At 35.9% G+C, this 24,301-nt stretch overlaps 1 protein-coding gene across 2 annotated transcripts in view; it reads right to left on the minus strand.

Annotated features, from left to right (window-relative positions):
• Positions 1-16,729: 16,729 nt before the first annotated feature.
• UGT8 (UDP glycosyltransferase 8) overlaps positions 16,730-24,301 on the minus strand; it is an 89,305-nt gene continuing 81,733 nt past the window's right edge. For both annotated transcript variants that reach the window (XM_004748023.3, XM_004748024.3), the window contains exons 5-6: positions 21,591-21,810; positions 16,730-19,381 (exon numbers count right to left, since the gene is read on the minus strand). In XM_004748023.3, the coding sequence (XP_004748080.1) occupies positions 19,018-19,381; positions 21,591-21,810 (584 nt within the window). In that variant the 3' untranslated portion in view covers positions 16,730-19,017. The remainder of the gene's footprint in view (positions 19,382-21,590; positions 21,811-24,301) is intronic.

Here is a 24,301-nt window from a genome sequence, read left to right on the forward strand (position 1 = left end):
GACTGGAAAATGTCACCACTGCTTTGAATAACCTTCACAACCGCTTAGAGGAGGTCAGTACTCTGTCTAGGTTGGTGCACAAGTGAGGATGATTAATTTTTTAAAAGGATAATAATTCAATTTTAAAAGATACACAGTTACTCACCTTGAGTGCAATAACCTATTTGTTCATTTTGGAGGTGGTTGGCAGGAAGCTACACAATGATTTCTGAAACTGCAAACGGAGGTATATAGCATATCATAATATATTTATTAAGGACTAATGCAAACCACATTGAGTTATAGGAAGGAAAATGTATTCCCCAGTGCTTAGAATTTACTGAACATGAAAAACTCAAATGAGATTGTTTAGTGAGAAGGAGGAGGACTTTTCCATCCCTACGCCCCAAACAAATAAATCACTACTTACATCCTGGGACTGTTTTCAAATAGACTAGTTTAATGATATGAGTAGTATTAATAACAGAGTTTATATTCACACGAATTTTCTGCTTTACTTTCCAAATGTACGCCTCAGACTCGGCCTGCAAACACCAGATTTGTTGTTCAGGACCTCATATGAGGGTATCAAGGTCAGTTATCCTTGAATTGTTCTTTTGTGCTTAAGACAGCAGCAGAGCGGCTGCACTGAATGGTGAGCTTGTATTCATCCACAAACAGTACAGAATAATTCTGTGCAATGGCATAAGTGCATCTTTGAAAGCACCCTTATTTCATTCCAGGAATAAGGGTCAGTGGGCTATGTAGATAAAAGAAGGCTTTCTTTCCAAGATTCGCCATCTGTTCATGCCATTTTGTTGAAACTTTTCTTTGTTTCTCAGTCAGTATCTTGTGGCTAATTGATCAAATGTTAAGCGACTCACAAATAGGCAGCTACGTAGCTTTTCTGGGAAAAAGAGCTGCATCAAAGAAATGAAGCGAGGTTTTCAGAGGCTCCTACATGATACATCTGAGATCAGACATATTTAGGAGACATTTAAACAAAACTGCATTGAAATGAGCAAAGGAACAAAATGTCAAAGATGGATAACTAGTCTGGAGAGAGTGCAAGCAGGGTGGGGAGGGGCAGAGGGAGAGAGAGAATCTCGAGTCTGCTCAATGCCCAGTGCAGAGCCCAGTGCGGGGCTGGATCTCGACTCCTAGATCATGACCTGAGCTGAAATCAAGACTTGGAGGCTTAACCAACTGAGCCACCCTGAAGCCTCAAAAGATACCTACTCATGAGTCAGGAGATCTAGTGCTAATTAGTTCATCAGGAGATAAATATATATTAAAAATTATAACAAAATATACTCCTCAATGTCCATGATGGGCAAAGCATGTCAGAGTATGAAACCTGAGCAAGAAGAAAAAGAAACCCTTAAAAAAAAAAAAAAGAAACCCTTTACAAGACAAATATGGGTCCTGATAAATTTAAAAACTTCTACATGACAAAGAAAACACAACCAAATCAGAATAAAGAAAGCATATAGTGAAGAGAGTTGGAATAACAATTTATCAGTTGGGGAGAAAATTAGTTCAGGCAAATAACTCATTTCAAATACTTGAGTTAATTTATATCAACTGAAAATTAAAATTTCCAAAACTTAAAGAAAGTAGAGCTAAAAATTTATTAACATTCCGGAAGGGACACAATTGACTTTGTAAGTCTGGAAACAAGGGAAGAACTCATACAGGGAATGATAGATTAGGAAAAAATTAAGATATTATGTATAAACATTAAAGACAAATAATATAGTGAGAAATATATTTGCCAAAAACAACTCAAACTTTATGGAAATTTTGAAGAAAAAATTAAAACACTTACAGACAAGAAGGTATATAAAAATATCTTCTTTAGTGAAGAAATGAAAATTAAAATCAAACTGAGACATTTTTACTTAGCAGACTAGCAAAAGAAGAAAAATATAAGCTTAATTCCTAATAATGATAGTATTCCTAATTCCTAATATGATAGTATTCCAAGAAAAGGTACTCATGATAAACCATCGAAGGTTTTTGGAAAGCAACTTAACAATGCCTATCAAAAGCTATAAACTAATCCTACATGAATCAGTTGAATTTCAACTCAAAGACTCTATCTTAATAAAATGATGTAAATATTCCAAAAGTAGCAAACACAAAGGTATTCCCAAAAGAATATTTCTTAACAGTAAACAATGGGAGATACACAACAAAATGAATTTATATATTTATATAAATGTAAATAGACAATGATTAAGTAAGCTATGACATATATACTCTGATAGACTATCTCACAAAACTACAAGTGATAAATATAATCTTTAGTAGTATGGAAAAAATGTATACTCTACAAGCCCAAATGAAAAAAATATATATACATAGAGCACCATGATTACACCAATAAAAAAGAAAAAAAAGCAATACTTTAACGAAGACAAGAAAGAATTCCTTAAAACATAAGGACATTTACATTTGTAGAGTTATGTACTATTTTGTTTTGTTCTGCCTTTATTTCTAACTTTGTTAGTTCTATGTCTCTCCACCTTTCTTAAGTTCCATTTCTTTACTAGTAAAATTGTGTTGTGAAATAGCATAACCCGGGCAGAGCTAGGCATGTATTAATACATGATTAGAGTATAATACACTGACTCCCGTAGCTGAAGATGCCAGTTGCAGCTTTAACATCTGTATTTTGGGGACAAGAAGACAAAAACTTGCTCACTCTTCTGGAAAACAGAAGGGCCCAAGAATCACATATGACACCAACTCAGAGAAAAATTAAATATTAAAGGAGATACTCAAAAGCAAAGGCAAAGGCTTTGCTTTCCTCAGCCTCGCTGTTCACCACGGTTGGCATTAACAGTACCTTCATAGGAGCCAATGAAATTCCTGATGGCCCAGCTATAAATGCTTCTTCCCATTCACCGTAACATCAAAATAAACATGAATGAGAACAGCATTATTATAGAGTGGCTTTGAGTTTGCTCTATTTTTTTGTAAAGTAAGTCATTACTTATGACACACATTACAAATGATCACATCCTCAATGTCTTTTAATTCTGGTTTTGAGTAAAGCTCTCACTTTTAGTTCCTGCAAGAACACAGACTACAATAGCTTGAAAATCTTTGACAGGCATCTAGAAATAAGGGATAAATGTGACTTTTTAATAGGCATTCTAAATTTTTGGACATTGGGATTTCTTGTCATTAGAAATTCCGATAGCATCTTATATGACTGCAATCAGTTCGAATTCTGTCAATGCCAATTTTCTCAGCTAGACTGATTATATGTTGCATGAAGCTTGGAGTCTACTGTTCTCCACTGTCTTCCTAAATGCAATGTACTTGGCACTTAGCAGGTACTTAGTATTTTTATTTATTTATTTATTTGACAGACAGAGATCACAAGTAGGCTGAGAGGCAGGCAGAGAGAGAGAGGAGGAAGCAGGCTCCCCGCTGAGCAGAGAGCCCGATGAGGGGCTCAACCCCAGGACCCTGAGACCACGACCTGAGCTGAAGGCAGAGTCTTAACCCACTGAGCCACCCACTGAGCCACCTTGCTTAAAGGCAGAGTCTGAACCCACTAGGTGCCCCCTTAGTATATATTTTAAATAAACTAATAAAAATAGGAACTGTCCTTAAAACTTTGATCATATATTTCAAATATTTCATCGTTTAAGATTAATGCGATGGAGCCTATCTAATGTAAAGAAAATGGGCATTTCCCCTGAGAAACTATGGTAGTTTATGTTATATGCACTTCCTTATTACTTTCCTGTCAGTTTGCAGGGTTAAATCAACGTGGCTTAGTGCAGACTAAACATTTAATTTAATCAATACAGACACATTAATGTAAGTAAATGAGGCTATGAAAAATTGAGTTTGGATTTAAATGCCTGAAGTAATTAAATTAACCAGATAATTAACAAAATTCCAATTCCACTTGCAGTATGTGGACATGGCCTTTAAAGTATAACTGGGATTTCCCCCACCACCCTTTGATAGAATTTTGTTCCAAAGAGTCACTAATGCATATAGATAGTCACAAAAATCAAAGACAATTGGGATTGGAAAAGCTTGGTGTTTGTTAAATGTATTTCATTAGTTTATCAATATTTTCATCCTATTAATATAATAATATAATTAGATTTAATATAATTAAATAATAATTTATTGTGATTAATTTGTTTATAATTTTATTGATTCAATATAAATATTATTAACATTTATTAATGTTTTCATTCTATTATATAAACTTATATATAAACTTTATACTAGAATCTAGTATAGGTTCTGTTTAGCACATTGTTTCTGCTATTGAAACATGCAGACTCAAGCTCTAAGTGAGTTTATTTGTTAAAAATATAGGTATTTTGTCCCTCACAACCTACTAAAAATCAAAGACTTCATAGTTTGACAAGTTACCTTGCTTAAATAACATATAAAATGGAATCTGGATTATCAAAATTTGAAGCCACTATCATAAGTGCATATTTACTCCATAATCCCCAAAACATACTGGCAATAATACACAATGAAGAATGGTAGATTACAGAACATAAAAAATATTTTAAAATTTTTATTTTTTATAAACATATATTTTGATCCCCAGTGGTACAGGTCTATGAATCGTCAGGTCCACACACCCCACAGCACTCACCAAAGCACACACCCCCCCAGAACATAAAAAATATATTCACAAGCCCTCCTACTGTCTTCCATCAAATTCTGTTAGAAGTCTACATTACCAGGATTCACCTCATTAGAAAAAATAAATGTGGTACTTCTGGTCAGAATCAGAGCATATCCACATAAGCTAACTATAATTGCAGAAAGAAACACATTTATAATGTAAGCTGGTGAACTAATTGTTTTTAATTTTATTCCCTACACAAATTTCTCACAATAAAATATGAAAATGTTTAGTAAAAGCTGATTCTCTTTTCTACCTTCCCCTTTATTCTTAACCATTTTTAAGGTATTATTTTCTGAAGGAAAGAAGTTTACTTTTTCCGTTTTGTTCCAGTTTCCAATTTATTTCAGTATCTCTCAAGATTATATAAAACATGAGCATTTTAAAGCTTTGAAAAAAGTGAATACATAAATCTGTATTCGACCACTAGATGTCACCAAAGGTTTGTTCATAATACCAGCAACTCCACATTTAGTTATCAGAGGCTTCTGGCTCCTGTCAGAAAAATGATTTGCTCTATTTCTCACACACTATTGATATGTTTATGATGTATATAATGTTGTATCATATATATGTATCTAACAATAACATATATGTAGAATATTTATAATATAATAACATATGTGAATACAATTTCCCTCCAGTTTTCATTAGAAAATGAACATAGATTGATTGGTCCTTTCACCCATGATATACCTAACTGATGTGGAAAATTTTAACTCTGAGTCACCATTCAAACTGTACACATCACTATGAACATTATTGTGACCAAGATGAAGAATTTGGCAGTTGTACGATGTTTAATTGCTTTAAATAATTTGAATATATACTCTTCATTCATTGACTTTATTTCTATAAGAAATAATAATGAAATTATTTGCTTCATAAGTTTTTATGGTAGAATTCCTTTACAGAGAAAACTTTGATGCCACATGTATAATTTTATTTGAAATCCAATCTAATCCTCTCTTCTTTGTTTTGGGTGAGTACAGTGAGGTTTACTGGATTGGCAGAATTTTAAACCTAAAGACCTCAAGAAGGAAAAATTGATAATAAAATTATTTAAATAATGAATAAGTTATCTTAAAAATAGACTTTCTTCTTTATAATGTGTTATCAGAAAACTTTGGGTATTAAATATTTTCCCTGGATATGCTTTATAGCATCTCTTTTTTGAAGACATAATGTGATACAATTGACCCTATTTTGACTAATCATTCATTTTTGTCTTTCTTTACTCCCTCACTAATGATAATTTGCTTTCTAGGACCTAGATGATATTTTCTTGCAGCTTTCCCAGCTTAAAGAAAATCTCTCTATTTTGGAGAAAACATTGAATATGACCAGGATGGGACATTTCAGTTCATATTCATCACCAATTCAGTCCTTCCAAGAAAAAGAAAATAAATTTTATACTCCAAGATTGCCATATGTCATGTCTCGTCAAAATTATGATGTTCCTGGTATGTTGATCATTGGTGATACTGGTAATTTTGCTTTAGTATGATATTCAGAAAAAGGTGGGCTTGGTATATGTTTAATTCATTACCTATCTTCCAGCACATTTCCTGACACTTTTTAGGTGCTCTGTATGTATTTGTTGAAAGAATGAATAAATGCATAAATGATACATGAGACTAATCGTGAGAAGAGATATGGTGGCTTTTTCCCTACCAATCCTTGCTTCTGTAAATAATCTAAATGCCATATGTAATATTAATGACAGTAACATATTGGCAAAGCATTTTAACATGGGCAATATTTTATTTCTGCAAGTTACATTTGCAAGTAGACAGTGATTATTATCAACAATTCATGAATGATGAAAATGAGCAGTCTGAGATGAATTAATTGATAAATTGAGTCACTGTATTTCACAAATCTTTCCTTGAGACCTTAGTATGGATATTCCACATTGCTTGCAACCAAGTAGTTTTGGTATTCAAGTCCATGCTGACCAGGGGCAGGGTTTGGAAGGAATTGTTATGACTTCAAGTTTTATTTATATTGAAGGAAAAGATACTTGTGAGATACAGCATTACCAACAGAGAACATTTAGATTGCCTTTGGTTGTTCTCACCCTTTATTGGAAATACCACCGCTTAAGCCTTCAGTTATTCAACAATATTTAACAGGTATCATCTACTAGGGGACCCGGCACCAAAGATCTCTGCTCTCATAAAGGCAGCATTCCAAACGAGAGAAATAAACATAAACCACGAAGAAACACCAGCATAAATAAAATATGATTTTAGATAATGATAAGTCTTGTAAAGAAATTAAGAAAGAGTAATGAGTTAATAAGTGACTGGAAGGGCGCCTGGGCGGCTCAGTCAGTGAAACATCCGCCTTGGGCTCAGCTCATGATCCCAGGATCCTGGGATTGAGCCCTGCAGGGGGCTCCCTACACACTTCACTGGGAAGTCTGCTTCTCCCTCTCCCTCTGCTGCTCCCCCAGCTTGTGCTCTCTCCCTCTCTCCCTCTCTCAAAATTATGATCAAATGTAGTGGGAAAGGTACTGGATTGATAGGAGACTAGCCAGAGAGTAGGATATTTGGGTAGAGTGTTTCAGAAGTGGAGTCTGGATGATTTAAAAAAAAAAAAAAAGTATTTGCTTGGAGTTGGAGATGGTGACTGAAGAGAAAGAAAAGGTCAATGGCTTTGACAACATGAAGGAAATATGATATTCATTTGTCAGATGGTCCACCCAATATTTGGAAGTGCTTTAAGAGCTACTAATCCAACTTCCTTATAGAGAAACTTATGGTGTAACCTTCCATAAATCTTGACCAAGTAGCTGTCTTCCTAAGCACAAAATCACAACTCATGATAGAACCTCCTCTAGGAATTATTTAACTCCTATTCTCTAAAGTGAATGTAAAAGTAGTCAGTGATACTTTTGTATTTTATTTAATGACTTTTTTGTGTCGTTTGTATTTTTTACTTTTTTTTTCTTCTTTTTTTTTTTCTTTTCAGAAAATAGTTGACAGGATTTGGAGAGAAGGAACTCTGGATTCCTTCTCAGTCGATCACTTGAGTGAAACTTCTAGAGAAAGGAGTGATGGAAGTTGTAATGAAAGTTCTCTTAAGAGTTGACATTTAAATTCCTTTTCGTTGAAGAGGCATGAAATCAATCTCAGTCCCACTGCCTCACCCCACCTCACCCCAACCCCTCCCCACCAGCTACTGATGCCAGCTCCCAGATTTGGCAGTATATCAGACAACTAAATCTTAATTTTTTACCCTTCATTATGAATGTAGCCCTGGACTTAATATGCAACCAAACATAACTCCAAGTATCAGTATTTAGACTTTTGAGTTATAAATCTGTTAGAGGATCACACAATTATTAGCCTCGAGTAGGAAGACACTCAAGTCTGCTGAATTCCCCCACTTTCTTTCCAGAAATGAATCAAGATCAAAGAAAAAAGTTTTACTTCCCTTCATCCCCAAGAAGGAGTGTTCCTTACTGCCAGCTCCAAGGATATAATGGGCCCATTAAGCTAGAACAATCTAATTAAATCTGAGTAGTAAAGTGGGTCAGAAGACAGATGCAGGGGCTCCAGGCACAAACCTGGAACTTCTAAGACTTGATTAGGACTCACTTTTTCACCTACAGGCAGAAAGAAGTCATTGAATCTGGGAGGAGAGCTAACTATTCAATTGATAGTTGGATGTCCTGAGTGTGTCACTGACCCCACTTTGTTACCACACTTGGTTTCTTTAGCCATCCTGAAGTTCGGTTTGCCTATCCTTTTCCCTCCATGCTTTTGGCAAATTTAGAACCCAGGTGATCTGATTTGGGGACCCTGGTTGGTATTTGAAATGATGTTTTTATGACATGGAAATTAATACCTGCTACAGCAAACCACAAACAAAAACCTTTAAGAAGAGCAAGTGTTAACTGGATAGTATGCATGGGTAGATTTAAAATCTCTTAAAAGTTATATAATATTCAGTTACTGTATTTCCCATGTATTATTGTTACTATAGTAATTTCTCTCTTCTTACCATAGACAACATTCCACTGTAATCTCTGTATTCCCATTTAATTTATGACCACCAAGATAATCATAATCCTTATTCTGCCACTATTATTCTTGGGCACCCTATCAGCCAGTATTCCTAGGCATTTAATTTTACCATGTTAGGTTAAAAAAATGTATAAATGATTGCCTTTGCTGAATCCATTCATTACCAGAACCTACTCTCTCATATTTTAAAATGAAAAAAAAAAAATTTCTTCAAACCAGCTAAGAAGAAGGTGAACATATTGCAGGTATTTCGTGGGTTCCCAAAGCCAAACACGAGTAAATTTGAAAGTGTTATGCTTTGGCCTTTCTCTACAATTTAGTTTGATAGCAGAGCTTATGTTAAATAATCTGCAATGCAGGAAGCTTGATACTAACAGTTTTGAAAGCTGTGCCCTATGACCCATTGTCCAGCACTCAGGTATAAAAACAGGCATCCTGGGGAAAGTTATTGAATAGTTAATGCAATGCACATCGTGTCTGACAATTATAAAATGGAGACCCAAAGGGAAGACAGGTCAGTTAGAAATATCTTTCCTCAGCATGATGGTCATGTGATCTTTACCAGAGACACTCCTGTCAGACCAAACTGCCTGCAGGTTCCTGCTGAGCCACACTTTAACCATGACTCAATGCCTGTGACCACACATCACACCTTCCAAAAATTACCTCCATCCACTCCTCCATCTGGGGAACTTCTCTTCATTCTTTACAATTCAACTAAAACCACCCCTGGGTGGAACTTTCCCTCATACAGTATTCTTCAATGCCATATGGTCTACACCTGCATTTCAGGGTGCATTCCATTGCTTACTGAAACTGCTTACTTGCTGGTTTTGTCTCCTTGAAATCAGGGACTATGGCTTCTTAATCCTTGCATACCGAGGATCCCATACAGTGGCTGGCACTTTAGAAACAGAGAAAACAATGTTTGATTGTGTTTTAATAAAGGCAGTGTTTATAACAGTGAACTCGAGAAGATAATAAGAATTCCGACAAAGGCATGTTATTTAGTAGCGTTATAAATGAAGAAACAACATTTGATAATATGTAAACTAAAATAAACTTAAGAGATGACACCCAACCTAGCGTAAGAGATTTGGTAAGTTCAAAGCTGATAGCAAGAAAAGCAGGCATCTTCTGATGTAATATTAAGAAATGTTAGACAAATAGGATGTAGGAAATGAATGTAGTAAGAAAGGTTAAGTCAAGTACTTAGAATAAAAAGAACATTACAATTAGTCAAATGGATGTTTTCAGTAACATTTTAGGGGGAACTAAGATCCAACAGATATCAAAAACTGTAATATACATGAAGGAGAATATTCCATTAAAATGTTTAAATAATAAATGAAACAAGTATAAAACAAGACACTGAGTTTATAGTTAACTACAAGAGCACTATAAGAATACAAGTAACAAAAGGATAATTATTAAAGTGAATAATCAGATAATTCAGAATATAATAAAGAGAGAGGACAAACCGGCAAATGAAAGGAAGAGTTGATTTGTTGAAGAGATATACAGCATAAGCCAAAGTGGAAACTAATGATGACCGAAGTATGTGTGAGAAATGGAAATAAATAAAATAAAACAACCACAATGAGGACACAGTGCTGTTCTGAAGGGTGAGAGGTATTTGGGTTGACATTCAAAATCTGAGTTGAAATAAGCAAAGGCTTTCATTTTCATAGATCTTCAAGTGTTTTTCTATGGTGCTGACAACAATGTAAATGGATATTTAACTTATAATGAAATACAGCGTCTTCTAGGAGAAGAGACACCAGAAGAAAAGCAACTTGAGCTATTTGATGCTGACAATAACAAGATGTTCTCCTACCTTGAACTAATGAGAGCGTTTGGACTGACTGGTAAGGGCTTTCCAAGGCGGTAATGCAAGTGAGGTTCAGGGAACAGATAGCTTTGGATATTATAGCCCAAAACTAGCCAGCTACCCATGGCTTACGATTTTTAGTTTACGAATTGGAATCTAAAAGGAAAGACTATTAGAAAACCTCAAAACTAACAAAAAACACAGCATCCCATGCCATACACGATGGTAAATGGAGTAAGAGATCATTCAGCTTGACTGAATGAAGAGTTTAAGTCGTCTGGAAGTTAAGAAAAGGCATTAAAATCTTCCTCTGTACTTACTTAAAGGATTTGAGGATGGCTCTCTTAAGACGAAACTTTTTTAAAGCCTAAAGTAGTAGAAAGTGATGCTGTAGAAGAAACTAGAAGGCTACCATTCATTTAATAGAATAAAAATGTAGATGGCATTAAATCATAGGGAATCTAAAGCATCTTGTCAAGTTGTACTGCCTCCCCCCATCTGTTTGTTTTCCAGTTCGTTTTCAAAGAATCAATAATGGAAGGATTTTGAAAACATTTACCATAAATATTTAGTACTTCCTTAACCAATGATGTGGGGCAAAGTAGACAGAAATATAGGTGTCTATGAAGGTGTTTGGTAAACTCAAAAAATTTTGACATAAAAAATAAGGGAACAGAATTGAATTTAAATTAAAAAGAATAAAGGAATTTTTTTTTTTAAGCTCTTAATTCTTTTGTAGAATACTGGAGCTGACATCTGAAACTGGTAGATTGAGAGAGTAAGCTTGCCATAAAATTAAAATTCCATGTAATCAAATGCTAATTCAATCTCTTTGACAATTGAAGACTAATAAATTATTGAACTGCAGTCTTTTCCCTCTTACTTAAGAAAATGAGCGATAGCCAGCAGAACTAGGTTTGCCCCTTCCCATCTTGGTGTGCACAAACACCACCTGGCCCTACCTATTTCCCATCATAGTAAAGCTTCATTCTCAGGGATCGTATCAGTTTATGTGGAAGCTGCACAGCTAGATTACCTACAACATAATATAGAGCCCACATGCTTGTAGATTGCTGGATATTACCGAAGTCTTGCATTTGCCAAATCCCATAGATTTCTCTGGGTTCTATATTCAAGATTTAAAGGCTCTTGCTTCCTTTTGCTCCTTTCCACCTTCTCTCTGGTGGAATAAATAAATACGTAAAATTTTAAAGAAGATGGATTGCCATTCCAAAATGCAAATTGCATGGCTGGAGAAACCATCCATCCAATTCAGATAAGCCTCTCTGGAATATCACTGAAATATACCAAGTGGATGAAAATATATCATGAAAAGCAGACAAGGCATTCTGAGGCAGTTTCCTATCTGACACTGCTGCTTCCTTCCCGGGTGGCCCTTGCTTTCTACCCACTACTTTGTTTATTGCTACAAGGGAGAAACCTGCTGCGACCCTTGGTTGAGCTATGTTTTTTAATGCTTGCCACCTTTAAGTGACACCATTAAGGAGTCGTGGGCCTTTCTTTGGCTCTACCGGACAGCTGGCTGCAGTTATAGCATCTTCTGTTAATATCAGAGTTACGGGTGACTCTAAGGTCAAGAGAGGTCAAGAGAATGCATCCTGGTGCAGATCCTTCTAGGAGCACCAATAATGAACGTAAGAGGCAGGCTTCCCCTGGAGAAAGGTTAAGGTCTCTCTTCATGCAAACCAGTTGTACAAGAATTTTGACTGATCAAGTGGGGATTAAAAAGGGATATGTGAGGCTTAACAGTTTCGAGATCACTGAGCTATGCCCAGAACCAGGTCATGGGATCCCACAGCCAAAAGTGCTGAGCAGAGCCCCGAGGGAATGCGGTACTCACTCAGCCCTGGCCTTCCTCCCCACACCTGTAAGGAAGGACTGCCTAAGTATTTATTGTTTTGGATGGACCTTACACCCTAAAAGCATTCAGCTAGAGCATATAAGAGTTGTTTTTTTTTTTTTTTTCAACATAGCCGGACATCTTCTCAATTTAGCCTTCTGTAGATTTGGGTTTCTTAAACTAAATGTGTTTCCATAGTCTGTTAAAAATAAAACAAAAACAACATTATATATGTAAGCACGATCTGTGCACCATGCACCTGGGAATGGTAGGGCAACACAGAAAACACTGAACAGTGGAAAACCCAGGAGAAGAAACTAAAAGCTTAGAGGAGAGAAGTTGGGGGGGGGTGGAGGGGGAAGGGGGAGACCTGGTAAGGGAGGAAATCAGGTTGTGAAGTACATAATTTGAAATCTGGAACTGGAGGCTGACATACTCAAAGTTAATTGTTTTCACATATGCCAAAATCGACCCATCCATTCTCTTGGATCCATGAAATACCTGAGTAAGTTTCTTCCTTGTTTTCTTCTTCTTGAGACACACCCCCCAATCGGAAACTGCCATGTATCAGCTGAATCTAAATCTCAAATATTTTTCTCAAAATATTTTTCTTCTAGAATAGAAGATGGGACATTCCTGAAAGAAGATATTCAGAACAGTGGAGTGTCTTTATAACAATTTCACCCTATCTTCCCAACATTTTAGCAAGAAATGTTACAGACTACATCTAACCTAGTTGTTAAAACTTGCTAGTTCTTTTGAACTCTTTTCAGTTTCAAAGACATTTTTGTTTCTTGAAATAGACTTTAAGTGCATATACTGGCCTTAAAAAATAGAGAAGAAATTTTTGGTTTGAGTTAAATTTTTAGAATCTAGTTTCTAAAGAATTGTTTGATATAATTAAATGCTAACTACACATATGCACACACATGCAGTTAGTATTGACATTATATATTAATGTATTTTTATCACTTTGATATATACATCATTAGTAATTTTTTTTTCCGATTAGCCAAGGCTTCACTGATTTTGTTCACACTGGCAATTTTAAGCACTCTACAACTGTCTACTTATAAGTTGAACTGCTTGTTAAATCCAGAGGACAGAATCAGGATCAGAAACAGAACTAAACATTTTCATTGTTTCATAGACTTGGACTTTTCTAGATACCTGGTCTCTAACCACCAGTTCCTTTGATTTAGGAACAAAATGTATTCACCCAGAAATAAAATACCACAGAGTATCACCAACATGAAATTTAACATTACATGCAATTTACCTAAGATATTTATACTCAAAACTTCCAAATTTTCTGCTAAAAGTAATACTCATAATATTCACCCAAAATTTCATAAGGGTAACTAAAGCAAACTTAGCATAAATTTTAACAATTTCCTTTTAAACATATTAGTCTGACATTCCAATGCAGTGCTATGGTAAGTAACAGAGTAATAGGTCCCTTCAATAGAAAAATTATGTTTGTATCTAAGATCTCAATAGCAAATTATTCTTGGTTACACTGTCTTTTACTTATTTCTGACCTAAATGGAAAATTGATCTTAGTATTAGGACTAAGGATCCATGGCTTAGTAGAAATTACTTTTTAAAAGTAGGAATACTATATTGAATTCAAACTAATTGTTTTTGTAATAAGGAATGATCACTTACTCCACAAAACAGGTTACTGAAAGAGTAAAATCTAATTGTAGATAGAAATCAACACAGCATAAAATATTTTTAGTCATATAAAATTCAGTGAGAACTTCAGGTTTTATTAGTGAATAAATGAAAATGCTTTGTAATACCTGAGATTGTTACTATTGGTGTTAGACTTCTTTGTGTAGATTTACACTATTATAATTGGTTTATTTGAGTAACATAATTTTACATGTAATTCTTATTTTTCAGTCCACTGGGATTACATATTGCTGTTAAAAAAAAATCTGCTGGTTTTATTACACAAAACAAATTGTCAGTAATCTTGTGGACTATATGAATCCTTTAAATTATGTCTTATTTACCCAAAAGTAAAGAATGTCAATTTTATAACTATTGTGTGCCTTTCAGTTTCCATACTTTGACATATAAGAGTAGCCATGCTCTTTTTCCCCTAGCTCCAACTTGACCCAAACATCCAAGTCTATGACAGGGAGCCTGAAACATTGTGCAGTTTGTAGAAAAGTGACAATATGAGGATTTTGTGTGGATTCCTAAGACACTTATAACTAAAATTTGTTAGAAAAATGTTTTTGCTGTCTTTCAAAAATTTCACTAACATTTTTGCATGAAACATAGATTTTCAATGCTGGCTGAAAATCTTACCCTTCCAGAAATAAGGAGAATGAGAAGCCCTTTACTGCACATTTTAGAGAATTTTTACCAATAGAATCCATATAATTCTTAAATTTTGTCATGTAAGATTTAAAATTTTTCTCTTTCAAATGTTTTTGATTATACCGGTTATAAATTAGCATTCTCTACTGTGGTTTAATATTTAGAATCCAGCTGAATTACTTAGAAGCAAAAATGAAAATGAATTATACTTTCAATAATAAAACAGATTATGAACTATTCCTTCAAATGGTTTTGTCGCCTTGTTTTGGGTCTCTCATTTTTAAACCTTTTCTTTTCATAGTGGAGTCACTCAATTTTAGTAGCATTTTGGGTTTTGGTGAGGACTTGGCTGTGAAGAGATTAGACAGGACAACTCTGACAGACTAGTGAGCCACTAGCACCTTGGACACCACGGGGGTGAAAAGACAACTCAGGAAAGGGTTGCTGAATCAATGAATAAAACATGTATTTTCAAACACCATCTTTCAAAAACTCAAAGTGCAACACTGTGACAGAGGTTCGTCGATTCAGGACTAACCACCACAAATTTGAGTGCTCATTTCACGCTGGCCATTATGCTAAATAGCCACACACACACACACACAGAGGCACAGTGTGTTTAAAACATTTAGTATGGTAGCCAGTACAGAGAAAGTATGTGTGAGCGTGTATTCATGGTAAGTCCATGAGGTAATTATCACTAGCCAAATCAGAATTACAAAAGTTGAAGATTAATAACTGTTGGGAGTTAGCTTCCAACATCAGGACCCTGGGACAACCAGAACTTGGGTTCAATAGACAATTCTCTGGAAAAAGAAAAAATGATGAGGACGTTCCTGATTAAGCAAGACATGCCACAGGAGTTGTATTACCAACCACCACCAAGCGAGTCGGTATGAGTGTGGGGTTTACTGTGATGGGTCTTGTTGGCTACTCAGTGCTTCTACAACAGCCCCATGTATTTCTGCTATAGCCATCAGCACTTTACATTATAATTACTTATGTATCCGTATCTCCCAGAAGATCATGAGCTCCTTGAGAGAGAGATGGACCTTGTCATTTGTAAGTTCCCCTGGTATCTGGCATAGTGTCTGGTGTGCGACAGGCATCCCCTGAATGTTGAAAGGAGGCCACTCTGCCCTGGCAGTTCCTAAATTCTAGGATAAATAGGGTTATTTTTTATTGAACTCACTTCAGTTGTGTATTTCAGAGAAGGTGCTTACCATTTATAAATAGTAACAGTCCACAAAATGTTCTCCCAATAGAATGAACTTCCGTCAATTTCAGTGCATGTATCACACCCCGTAACATCCAATTACAATGTCTAATATCCTTAATTAGGGCGCAAAGCTGGAAGCAGGCTACTGAGGTGGGATATCAGAATCTATCAGACCACTTGAGCATGGATATTCTTATAGTCTTGCTCGAAGCAGGAAATGTATGGGGAATAAAAACCAGGATGCTACATCTTGACGCTGGAGTGTCTCACCACTACCAGTCCCTAGCAGGGAAGGAGGCAGACAGGGGCAGATGGCAGATCACAGAGTAGGACAGTCCTCTGAGGATCCAGTGTGGTGGATTCTCGCCCAGAAGGAGCGGGTGCTGTGTATCACAACGTAGAGGTGGATGGTAAATATATGGTCGGGTAAGGCACACCCGTGGTTCTTTGAGGACAGTATCCCCGAGCCTACAAAGACCTTATCAGAAAATGATCAATGTAGTACCTGCTAGTCTGAGATTGTCCTCACATTTTAATACAAAGTTTCTATGGTCTCAAGAAGAATCCTGAACGTTCAACTTTAATCACTAACCATGACTTTCACCCAAATATTACTTTCCTTCAATCCTGATCATCCAAATTCTGCCCCTAGATCTATGTGAAGGGATATTAAAAGTTATGGTTCTTAAAGAAAAATGGGTTGATGTGTTAATTCTCATTTGCATTTGATATGATGATGACCAGCTATGAAAATATTTGCAGAGGCTCTTTTTAAAAATAAAATGAATAAATATACCTTCTTGAAAACTTTACTTTATTAGAGAATCTAGCCCCAATGTGGAAAATTTAAAATCACTCTATTTACCAAAACTGGCTAACAATAAGCTTACTAGGAAAAAAGAAAAAAGACAGAGAGAGAGAACAACAATGATCAGTAAATGCCTACACTTAACATTCTTCTGGGATAATTTTAAGATCCATGTTGATGTACTTATAAGGTAAATCCCTCTATTTAATAGTAATAAAAAAAATTCCCACATAACATTTTGTTTTTTACACTCATATACACATATAAAAGTTGGGAAACATGTCTCAGAAACCTGTTTATAATGGATATACATACTCTTGTGAAATATAATCTGAGTAAAAATTTTATTCCAACAACATTTCTCTATTTTAAATCATGTTTATTGTTTAAGTTTTCATCACAGTGGAGATTAATTTATGCTTAATCATCCATTGAGTGCCTACTGTCAGCTTCATCCAATTCCAAAAAAGTCAAGTCAACTCATTCATACACTCTAAGCCTGTTTCCATCCCACCATTCATTGCCTGTGCCTTTTTCCCCTTTTAACGGCAACATAACAGTAAGATTGTGAAAAGGTATAACTAACAGACGTATATGTATAATACCATTTCTTCAAGTATTCAGAGAGTAGTACGTCTGTCTGCATTGTACATTAGAAAACTATTTGTGACATTATTTCTAAGTAGAGGAGAGTGGCTCCTGGTGGGAGTGTAATGAAGTTGTATGTCATAGTGTATGACAAGGATTTACAGCATTCTAGAATTTTCACAACTCTTCCCATGTTAGTGAATGTCCTTAGGTGAATGTATGTTTCTACTCTCAGCTGTCAGACATGGGATCTCCAACTACAAATAAATAAGCATACACTCAACACGTGTAGTGCAAATGCTAAGTAAACAGAATGACATGGAATAAACTCATAGTGGCCAACTAGTGAATGGTTCAGCCGGGAGGTCCTGATTTTATGATGTCCGTGACATGCGTCCTTCTTCTCCAGTGAGCACTGTCACTGTTCCATGTCAGCCACAGTGACTTGAAAATTCTACTGAGGTGGGGCGTGAAGAAGTGAAGAGGCAAGAAGAAACTCATTTTCACAAGCAAGAGATACAATTTCTCTATCACTTCTGTGAAACCGGTAAAGTCTGTTAACAGAATCTCAAACCTCTCAAAGGTGGTACCAAGAGGGAGAACTGTAAATGTCCCATTTAATTAAATGTTGGCACCTACGTAATATGGATTGTGTGGCCCAGACAACAAAAAAGGATGAAGAACATGTTTTTTAAAGGTAAAACTTTGGAAAGATAACACCTGAACATTCAAAAATTACATTATAAAAAATCCATCAGTTACAAAAACATTCAAATAACGGCCCTGTTTAAAGATGCCACATAAGCAATAATCTTCAGTACTTTGAACGGAAGTCAGAGTTTTGTAGCTTTGTCTTAATTATGAATTTAACACAAAGTTATTCATTAAAATGAAATAGAAAAAAAACTACAAAATTCTTTCAGAGGCAAATTATTGGTAGGGGGAAAACAAAAGTAAAATGTGACAACCGATTTATAAATTTACTTAATTGCATGTATTTTTCCCCCAGAAGGGTCCACAGCCTATAAGAAAAAGAAAACAAAAACAAAAAGGCAAAACAAAACAAAAAAACTAACACAAACAAAAAACCCCAAAAAAGTATAAAAATGGTGCCATGTATCTTTTCATTTTCTTCCACTGCATTCAGTTTTGAGGGAATAGTGTTCTTTCACTGTCAAGTGTTCTAAGTTCACATATATTAAATTCTAGAAAAGAAACATTTGGAGCCTTTCAAATTCATTCTTGAATGTGTTATACCTTCAACAAATATGCCAAGCAGCCACCTAAAAATTCTCTTAATTAGGAAACACACATACATACACACATACACGCAAACAAACAAATCTTCTTCAAAGAAAAGAAACCATTCCTCATCTGGGACACACACGTATCAAGATTCAAAACTAAGGTCTGACATGGTCACTTAATTGATTTAAATAATTAAGGCTTCTAAAAGGTTCAGTGCCAAAACTCTCTGTATCAGTATTCAAATAAGATACATTTTTGCATTTTAGGTTTGTGCTTTTTACAGCCATCTTAATTCCACAGAATTTTGTTAGTAAGATCAGGTAATGGAGTGTTAGAATTGTTTACTGACATTTAACTTTTAGTAGTTGTTAGACTAAATTATAGTGATAAAAGGTGAATGACTGAACAGATCTGTTACTATCCTGTGGGCTGTTGGCTCATTTCACCTTCTTTTCATGTTTAATATGGCCATTTCTTTTGTACTTGCCATTGAGGATTCCATTATGGTAATGTCCATTAACTGTGCTATGCTTATTTCTAGACCACAAACTTTTGATTTTTCTGTAGATAAATTTTGTCACCCAGGACAAAAAAAAGTAGAACAAGGCAGCACCAAGCAAAAGCACAAAGGCTATATCCAGTAAAAAATACTGACAGAAAGAGATTTGATGGACAGCGGCACGTAGGTGATGGGCTCCGTTGTGACGAAGAATGTAATCTATCCAATAGACAGTCCGATTGACAGGGTGACCAGGCTGATCCTTGTGGATTTCTGAAAGCTTCTGGGCCCTCTGACGGTAGCTATTGAGCAGAGAGGCAGAACACAGAATATCATGTCGCTATAAGGTTTAGTATTAGGACTTTCTCATTCTAAAAATGAGGAAAGTAATAAAAGCAACTATTCTTTATTAAGTACATAGTATCTTGTGTTAAGACAATAAAATAAATTTTTTTAAATTAATTTTTTATTTTTTATAAACATATATTTTTATCCCCAGGTGTACAGATCTGTGAATCACCAGGTTTACACACTTCACAGCACAAGCGAGTGACCTGATTAGGATTACAAAGTTGAGATTCAGATTCAAGTGTTTCTGACTCTATACCCCAGTTTTCTTTGGTTTGTTTTTGCTACACCATACCTCTTACCCATACATACTCCTTCTCTCCCTATGCTTTTAAATACTATTAGCCAATGAGTCTCAACCAGAAGAGGTGTGTATTTATTAGATTCTGAAAGGTGGAGATGAGGAAAAATGCAGAATTTTGTCCCAACACCTTTTTTAAGCAATGAAATTTAACTTTGCTCTGATTTAAAATAACATAAAGTGAAGGTGTGAGGTTTTTATACGTTTCAACAGAGGAAAAGGAGTTGAGAAACACCACTATGAAGCCATCTACAGATAACTGTCATACGGTGCATATATATATACATATATATAGTTTTTCATTTTATACATTTTTTTCATTTAATATATAAAATATAAATAAAATATATACATATATAATACAAAATATAGTAAATATATTAATAAATATATTAATATAATATAATTAATATAATTAATAAATATATCATTTAATATATTAAATATATAAGTAAAATATATACATATATTTCATATATATACATATATATACATATATATATGTATATATGTAGTGAAAATACCCTCTTAAATGGTTAATTGGAACTCCAGAGTACCTCTGTATACTTGAAGACTGCACAACTGGGGTTTAATTGCAGTGTGATGTATGCCTATAGCGTGGCCTGTGATCAGGCCCTGTTTATATCTCAAAGAACACTGACAGAGGGACTGTATGTGGATAATCCAACCTTTTGCTTTTTTCTGTAGACCAAATCCAATCCTTGAAGCTCTGCAATATCTTCCCCCCACACCCAACAAACTTCACTTTGGGGCTCTATTTTACAAACCTTTCTTTAAAAGCCTGTAAAATACTTATCATTTTTCATAAAATCATGTCTTGAAAAACACTCGACTTTGAAAGAAGAGCTACAGAACACAGAGGGATCCCCAAACTAAGGCACCCGGCGCTCCCAGGGCCAGAGCTGGGATCAAGACACTGGATCCTTTAAGAGGTCAGAGCAGGAAGGCTGCCTCTGAGCCCACTTAAGGCAGCATAATGAACCTCAGTGGACCTGAATCCAGCCTTTTATATGGAAGCTCCATCATTTTCTATGAAAGAATTTTTCTTATTGTCAGTTGTTTCTTAGACGATGACAATGTTTTTCAATCCAATGTTTACCCATACTGTGCAGGTATAAACAGATAAATTCTACTGTCATATGAAATGCAAGATTAACTGAATGTCATATAAAAATGGGGAATACTGCTGCGTTGTTTTAAAACTACATGAGTCATCTCTCCAGACCCTTTGAGACTCAGTGGCTAACTGGGTTAACACAAGAAATCAAATATTTAACCACATCAAATAAATAAATATTCTGATTAGTCATGCACCTGAGTCAATAAATCTCTGTGTTTTGGTGATACTCGTCCTAGGGAAACCCAGCACCAGTCAAGACAAAGGGCACCAACTTTGGAATCAGACAGTCCTGGTTCAAATTTCTACTCTAATAGCTGTGCAACTATGGGCAAATTACTTAAGCTCTCTGAGTTTCAAGCGCCTCATCTTTATAATGTCATTAATGAAAACAGTGGTATACAGATATTATGAGTATTAAAATGAGACACAGAACACAAAATTTAACACATTTTAGGAACCTTATGATTATTCCCACTGGAATTTCTCCCTCAATTTGGCAAATCCTGGTAGAATATTATTCAAGGTCATACCTGGCTGGCCGTATGATTGCTGTCTTTATTTTTCAAATTACAGAAGATGTACAGAAAGCATCAGACACAGGAATCTAAAGGGTATTTCTGTAACCGGTTTATTGACAACTTCTTGGTAAGAACTGGTTACTGACAATATGCTGTGCTATTTATTTATCTTTCATTTGCTTTCATATTAACGGAAAACTTACCTGGGATTATTGATAACTTTCACCAATGCTTCATACAGCTCTCCTTCAGTAACAGTCTTCCATTCTAGCAATATCCCCATGCCTTTTGCCTGGACCCGAGTCATAGTATCATAGTGGTCTCCAAAGAGTGGGATTCCCACGACAGGTACACCGTGATACATAGTTTCAAAAATACTATTCAAACCACCATGGCTCAGGAAGGCTTTAATATTTGAATGCCCTAAAGAAGGATTAAAAAAGAAAACAACTTACAGTACTGTATATTATTCTAAGAGATCTTCCAGGAATCTCTTAAAAATCCACCCTATAATAATGCAAGCTGGTGCAGCCACTCTGGAAAACAGCATGGAGGTTCCTCAAAATGTTGAAAATAGAACTGCCCCATGACCCAGCAATTGCACTATTGGGTATTTACCCTAAAGATACAAACGTAGTGATCCTAAGGGGCACATGCACCCTAATGTTTATAGCAGCAATGTCCACAATAGCCAAACTATGGAAAGAACCTAGATGTCCATCAACAGATGAATGGATCAAGAAGATGTGGTATATATACACAATGGAATACTATGCAGCCATCAAAAGAAATGAAATCTTGCCATTTGCGACAACATGGATGGAACTAGAGCGTATCATGCTTAGCGAAATAAGTCAAGCAGAGAAAGACAACTATCATATGATATCCCTGATATGAGGAAGTGGTGATGCAACATGGGGGCTTAAGTGGGTAGAAGAAGAATCAATGAAACAAGATGGGATTGGGAGGGAGACAAACCATAAGTGACTCTTAATCTCAGAAAACAAACTGAGGGTTGCTGGGGGGAGGGGGTTTGGGAGAAGGGGGTGGGATTATGGACACTGGGGAGGGTATGTGCTTTGGTGAGTGCTGTGAAGTGTGTAAACCTGGTGATTCACAGACCTGTACCCCTGGGGATAAAAATATATGTTTATAAAAAATAAAAAATTAAAAAAAAAAATCCACCCTATAATAAATGTACATTTTAAATATAGGTTTTAAAGGCATAATTTCACTTGATTCCTCTTCTACATCAATTAAAATGCTTATTATAAAAAATAATGAACTGATTTGTGTATATTAGTTAAAAGCCATTTTTAAGTAGCTAAAAATTATGGCTTTAACTTTCCCTCAAAAGCAAGTACCAACTGACTAGCCACATCTATTTAAGTGGCCAATAATAAATAGGAAGTCAATGAAAGCAAGAAATGCCAAGAATACCAGGGTGCAACCACATTCTACTAAAAACAGACAGCCACCTCTGGATACCCAAGCATTTATCCCTCTCTTTATATATATTTTTTAAAGATTTTATTTATCTGAGCGAGAGAGAGAGTGTGCAAGAGAGCACCAGCAGGGGGAGCAGCAAAGAGAGAGAGAAGCAGACTCCTCACTGAGCAGGGAGCCCCTTGTGGGGCTCCATCCCAGGACCCTGAGATCATGACCTAAGCTGAAGGCAGATGCTTAACCAACTGAGCCACCCAGGTGCCTTGGCATTTATCTGTATTAACAGCAGAACACACTTTGTTTAAAAAAAAAAAAAAAAAAGTTACGATGTGGGGCTGGACTCCTAAAGACCATGAAGAGTTTATGTGCTTATCCAAGGAGGAAAACTGTGCAGTACAAAGTATTTACAATATTCAAGTCATGTCAGCTTCTGTGCTTCACAATTTTAGGGTCCAATTTCACAGTCTGGGGACATAAACAAGTAGGGGCTGACACATATAAAAATTAGTTGTAAGCGATGGAACATCATGTAACATCTAGTTGTCACGGGGATAAAAGAAGATAATTTATCAAAATTAATGAGGTATTTCCAAACCCAGATCTCCTCCTGAGCAGCCTATATTTCAAAAAGGGACCAAACGCCTTGTGTAAGAAGTGTAGGACAAAGAAACACTGCATTTAGTGCGTGCCACGGTCAGAAAGGAACTAAAGCTCACAGAAACAAATCTTTTCAATATTCACACACCAGGTACAGTACGGACTCCTGGTGTTGAACCTCCATCTCAGCTGGGCACTGGGACACTGTAGCTAGCAGGGTTAGTCACTCAGTGTCACCTCCGCCTACAGATGGCTTCTCAACTCAGCCCATCTAATGGACCTGCCCTCTCAGTGCATTTCAAACTTTCTTTTTAGCAGCAAAACTTTCTCTTTGAACAAAACCTTACTACCAAGTCCTGAAGTGACAAAGGAGACAGTGCTGGTGGGTGGAGGGCAGGGAGGAGTATGGAAGGAAGGAAGGGGAAAGACAGTGGTTTGGGTCCGACTCCTCATCCCGGAGAAATCTTCTTATCATGGTGAGGAGCCAAAAGAGGGCCCATAAAGTCATACCGGGTGATGAAAAGAACACTAATCTTGGCAAAGGTAGAGAACTACGATTCTGAGGAACCCGGAAGAGCTATGAATTTGAGGAGGGCCACTGGATGTGAACCACTGTGTAGCCAGACCTCGCTGTACAGCCTCTCCAAAAAAACCCCTGAGAACAGCTCAGATGTTCTCAGATCATGGTATAACACTGTGGCACCGAAAGAACAGGGAGTCAAGATTCTCTGACTTAAATTTCTTCCTTCTTTCTACCTTCTATGGAATCTGAAGTCATAATAGTAAAGACATTTTTTAAAAAATGAAAATAAAATACAAGTATTAAGAAAAGTACATTGCCCTGTTTCTTCTTCAATTTTGTCATTTACAG

The sequence above is a fragment of the Mustela putorius genome, unplaced genomic scaffold, assembly GCF_011764305.1.
Source record: "Mustela putorius furo isolate JIRA1106 unplaced genomic scaffold, ASM1176430v1.1 tig00000868_pilon_pilon_pilon, whole genome shotgun sequence".
In the NCBI taxonomy this organism is placed as follows: Eukaryota; Metazoa; Chordata; class Mammalia; order Carnivora; family Mustelidae; genus Mustela; species Mustela putorius.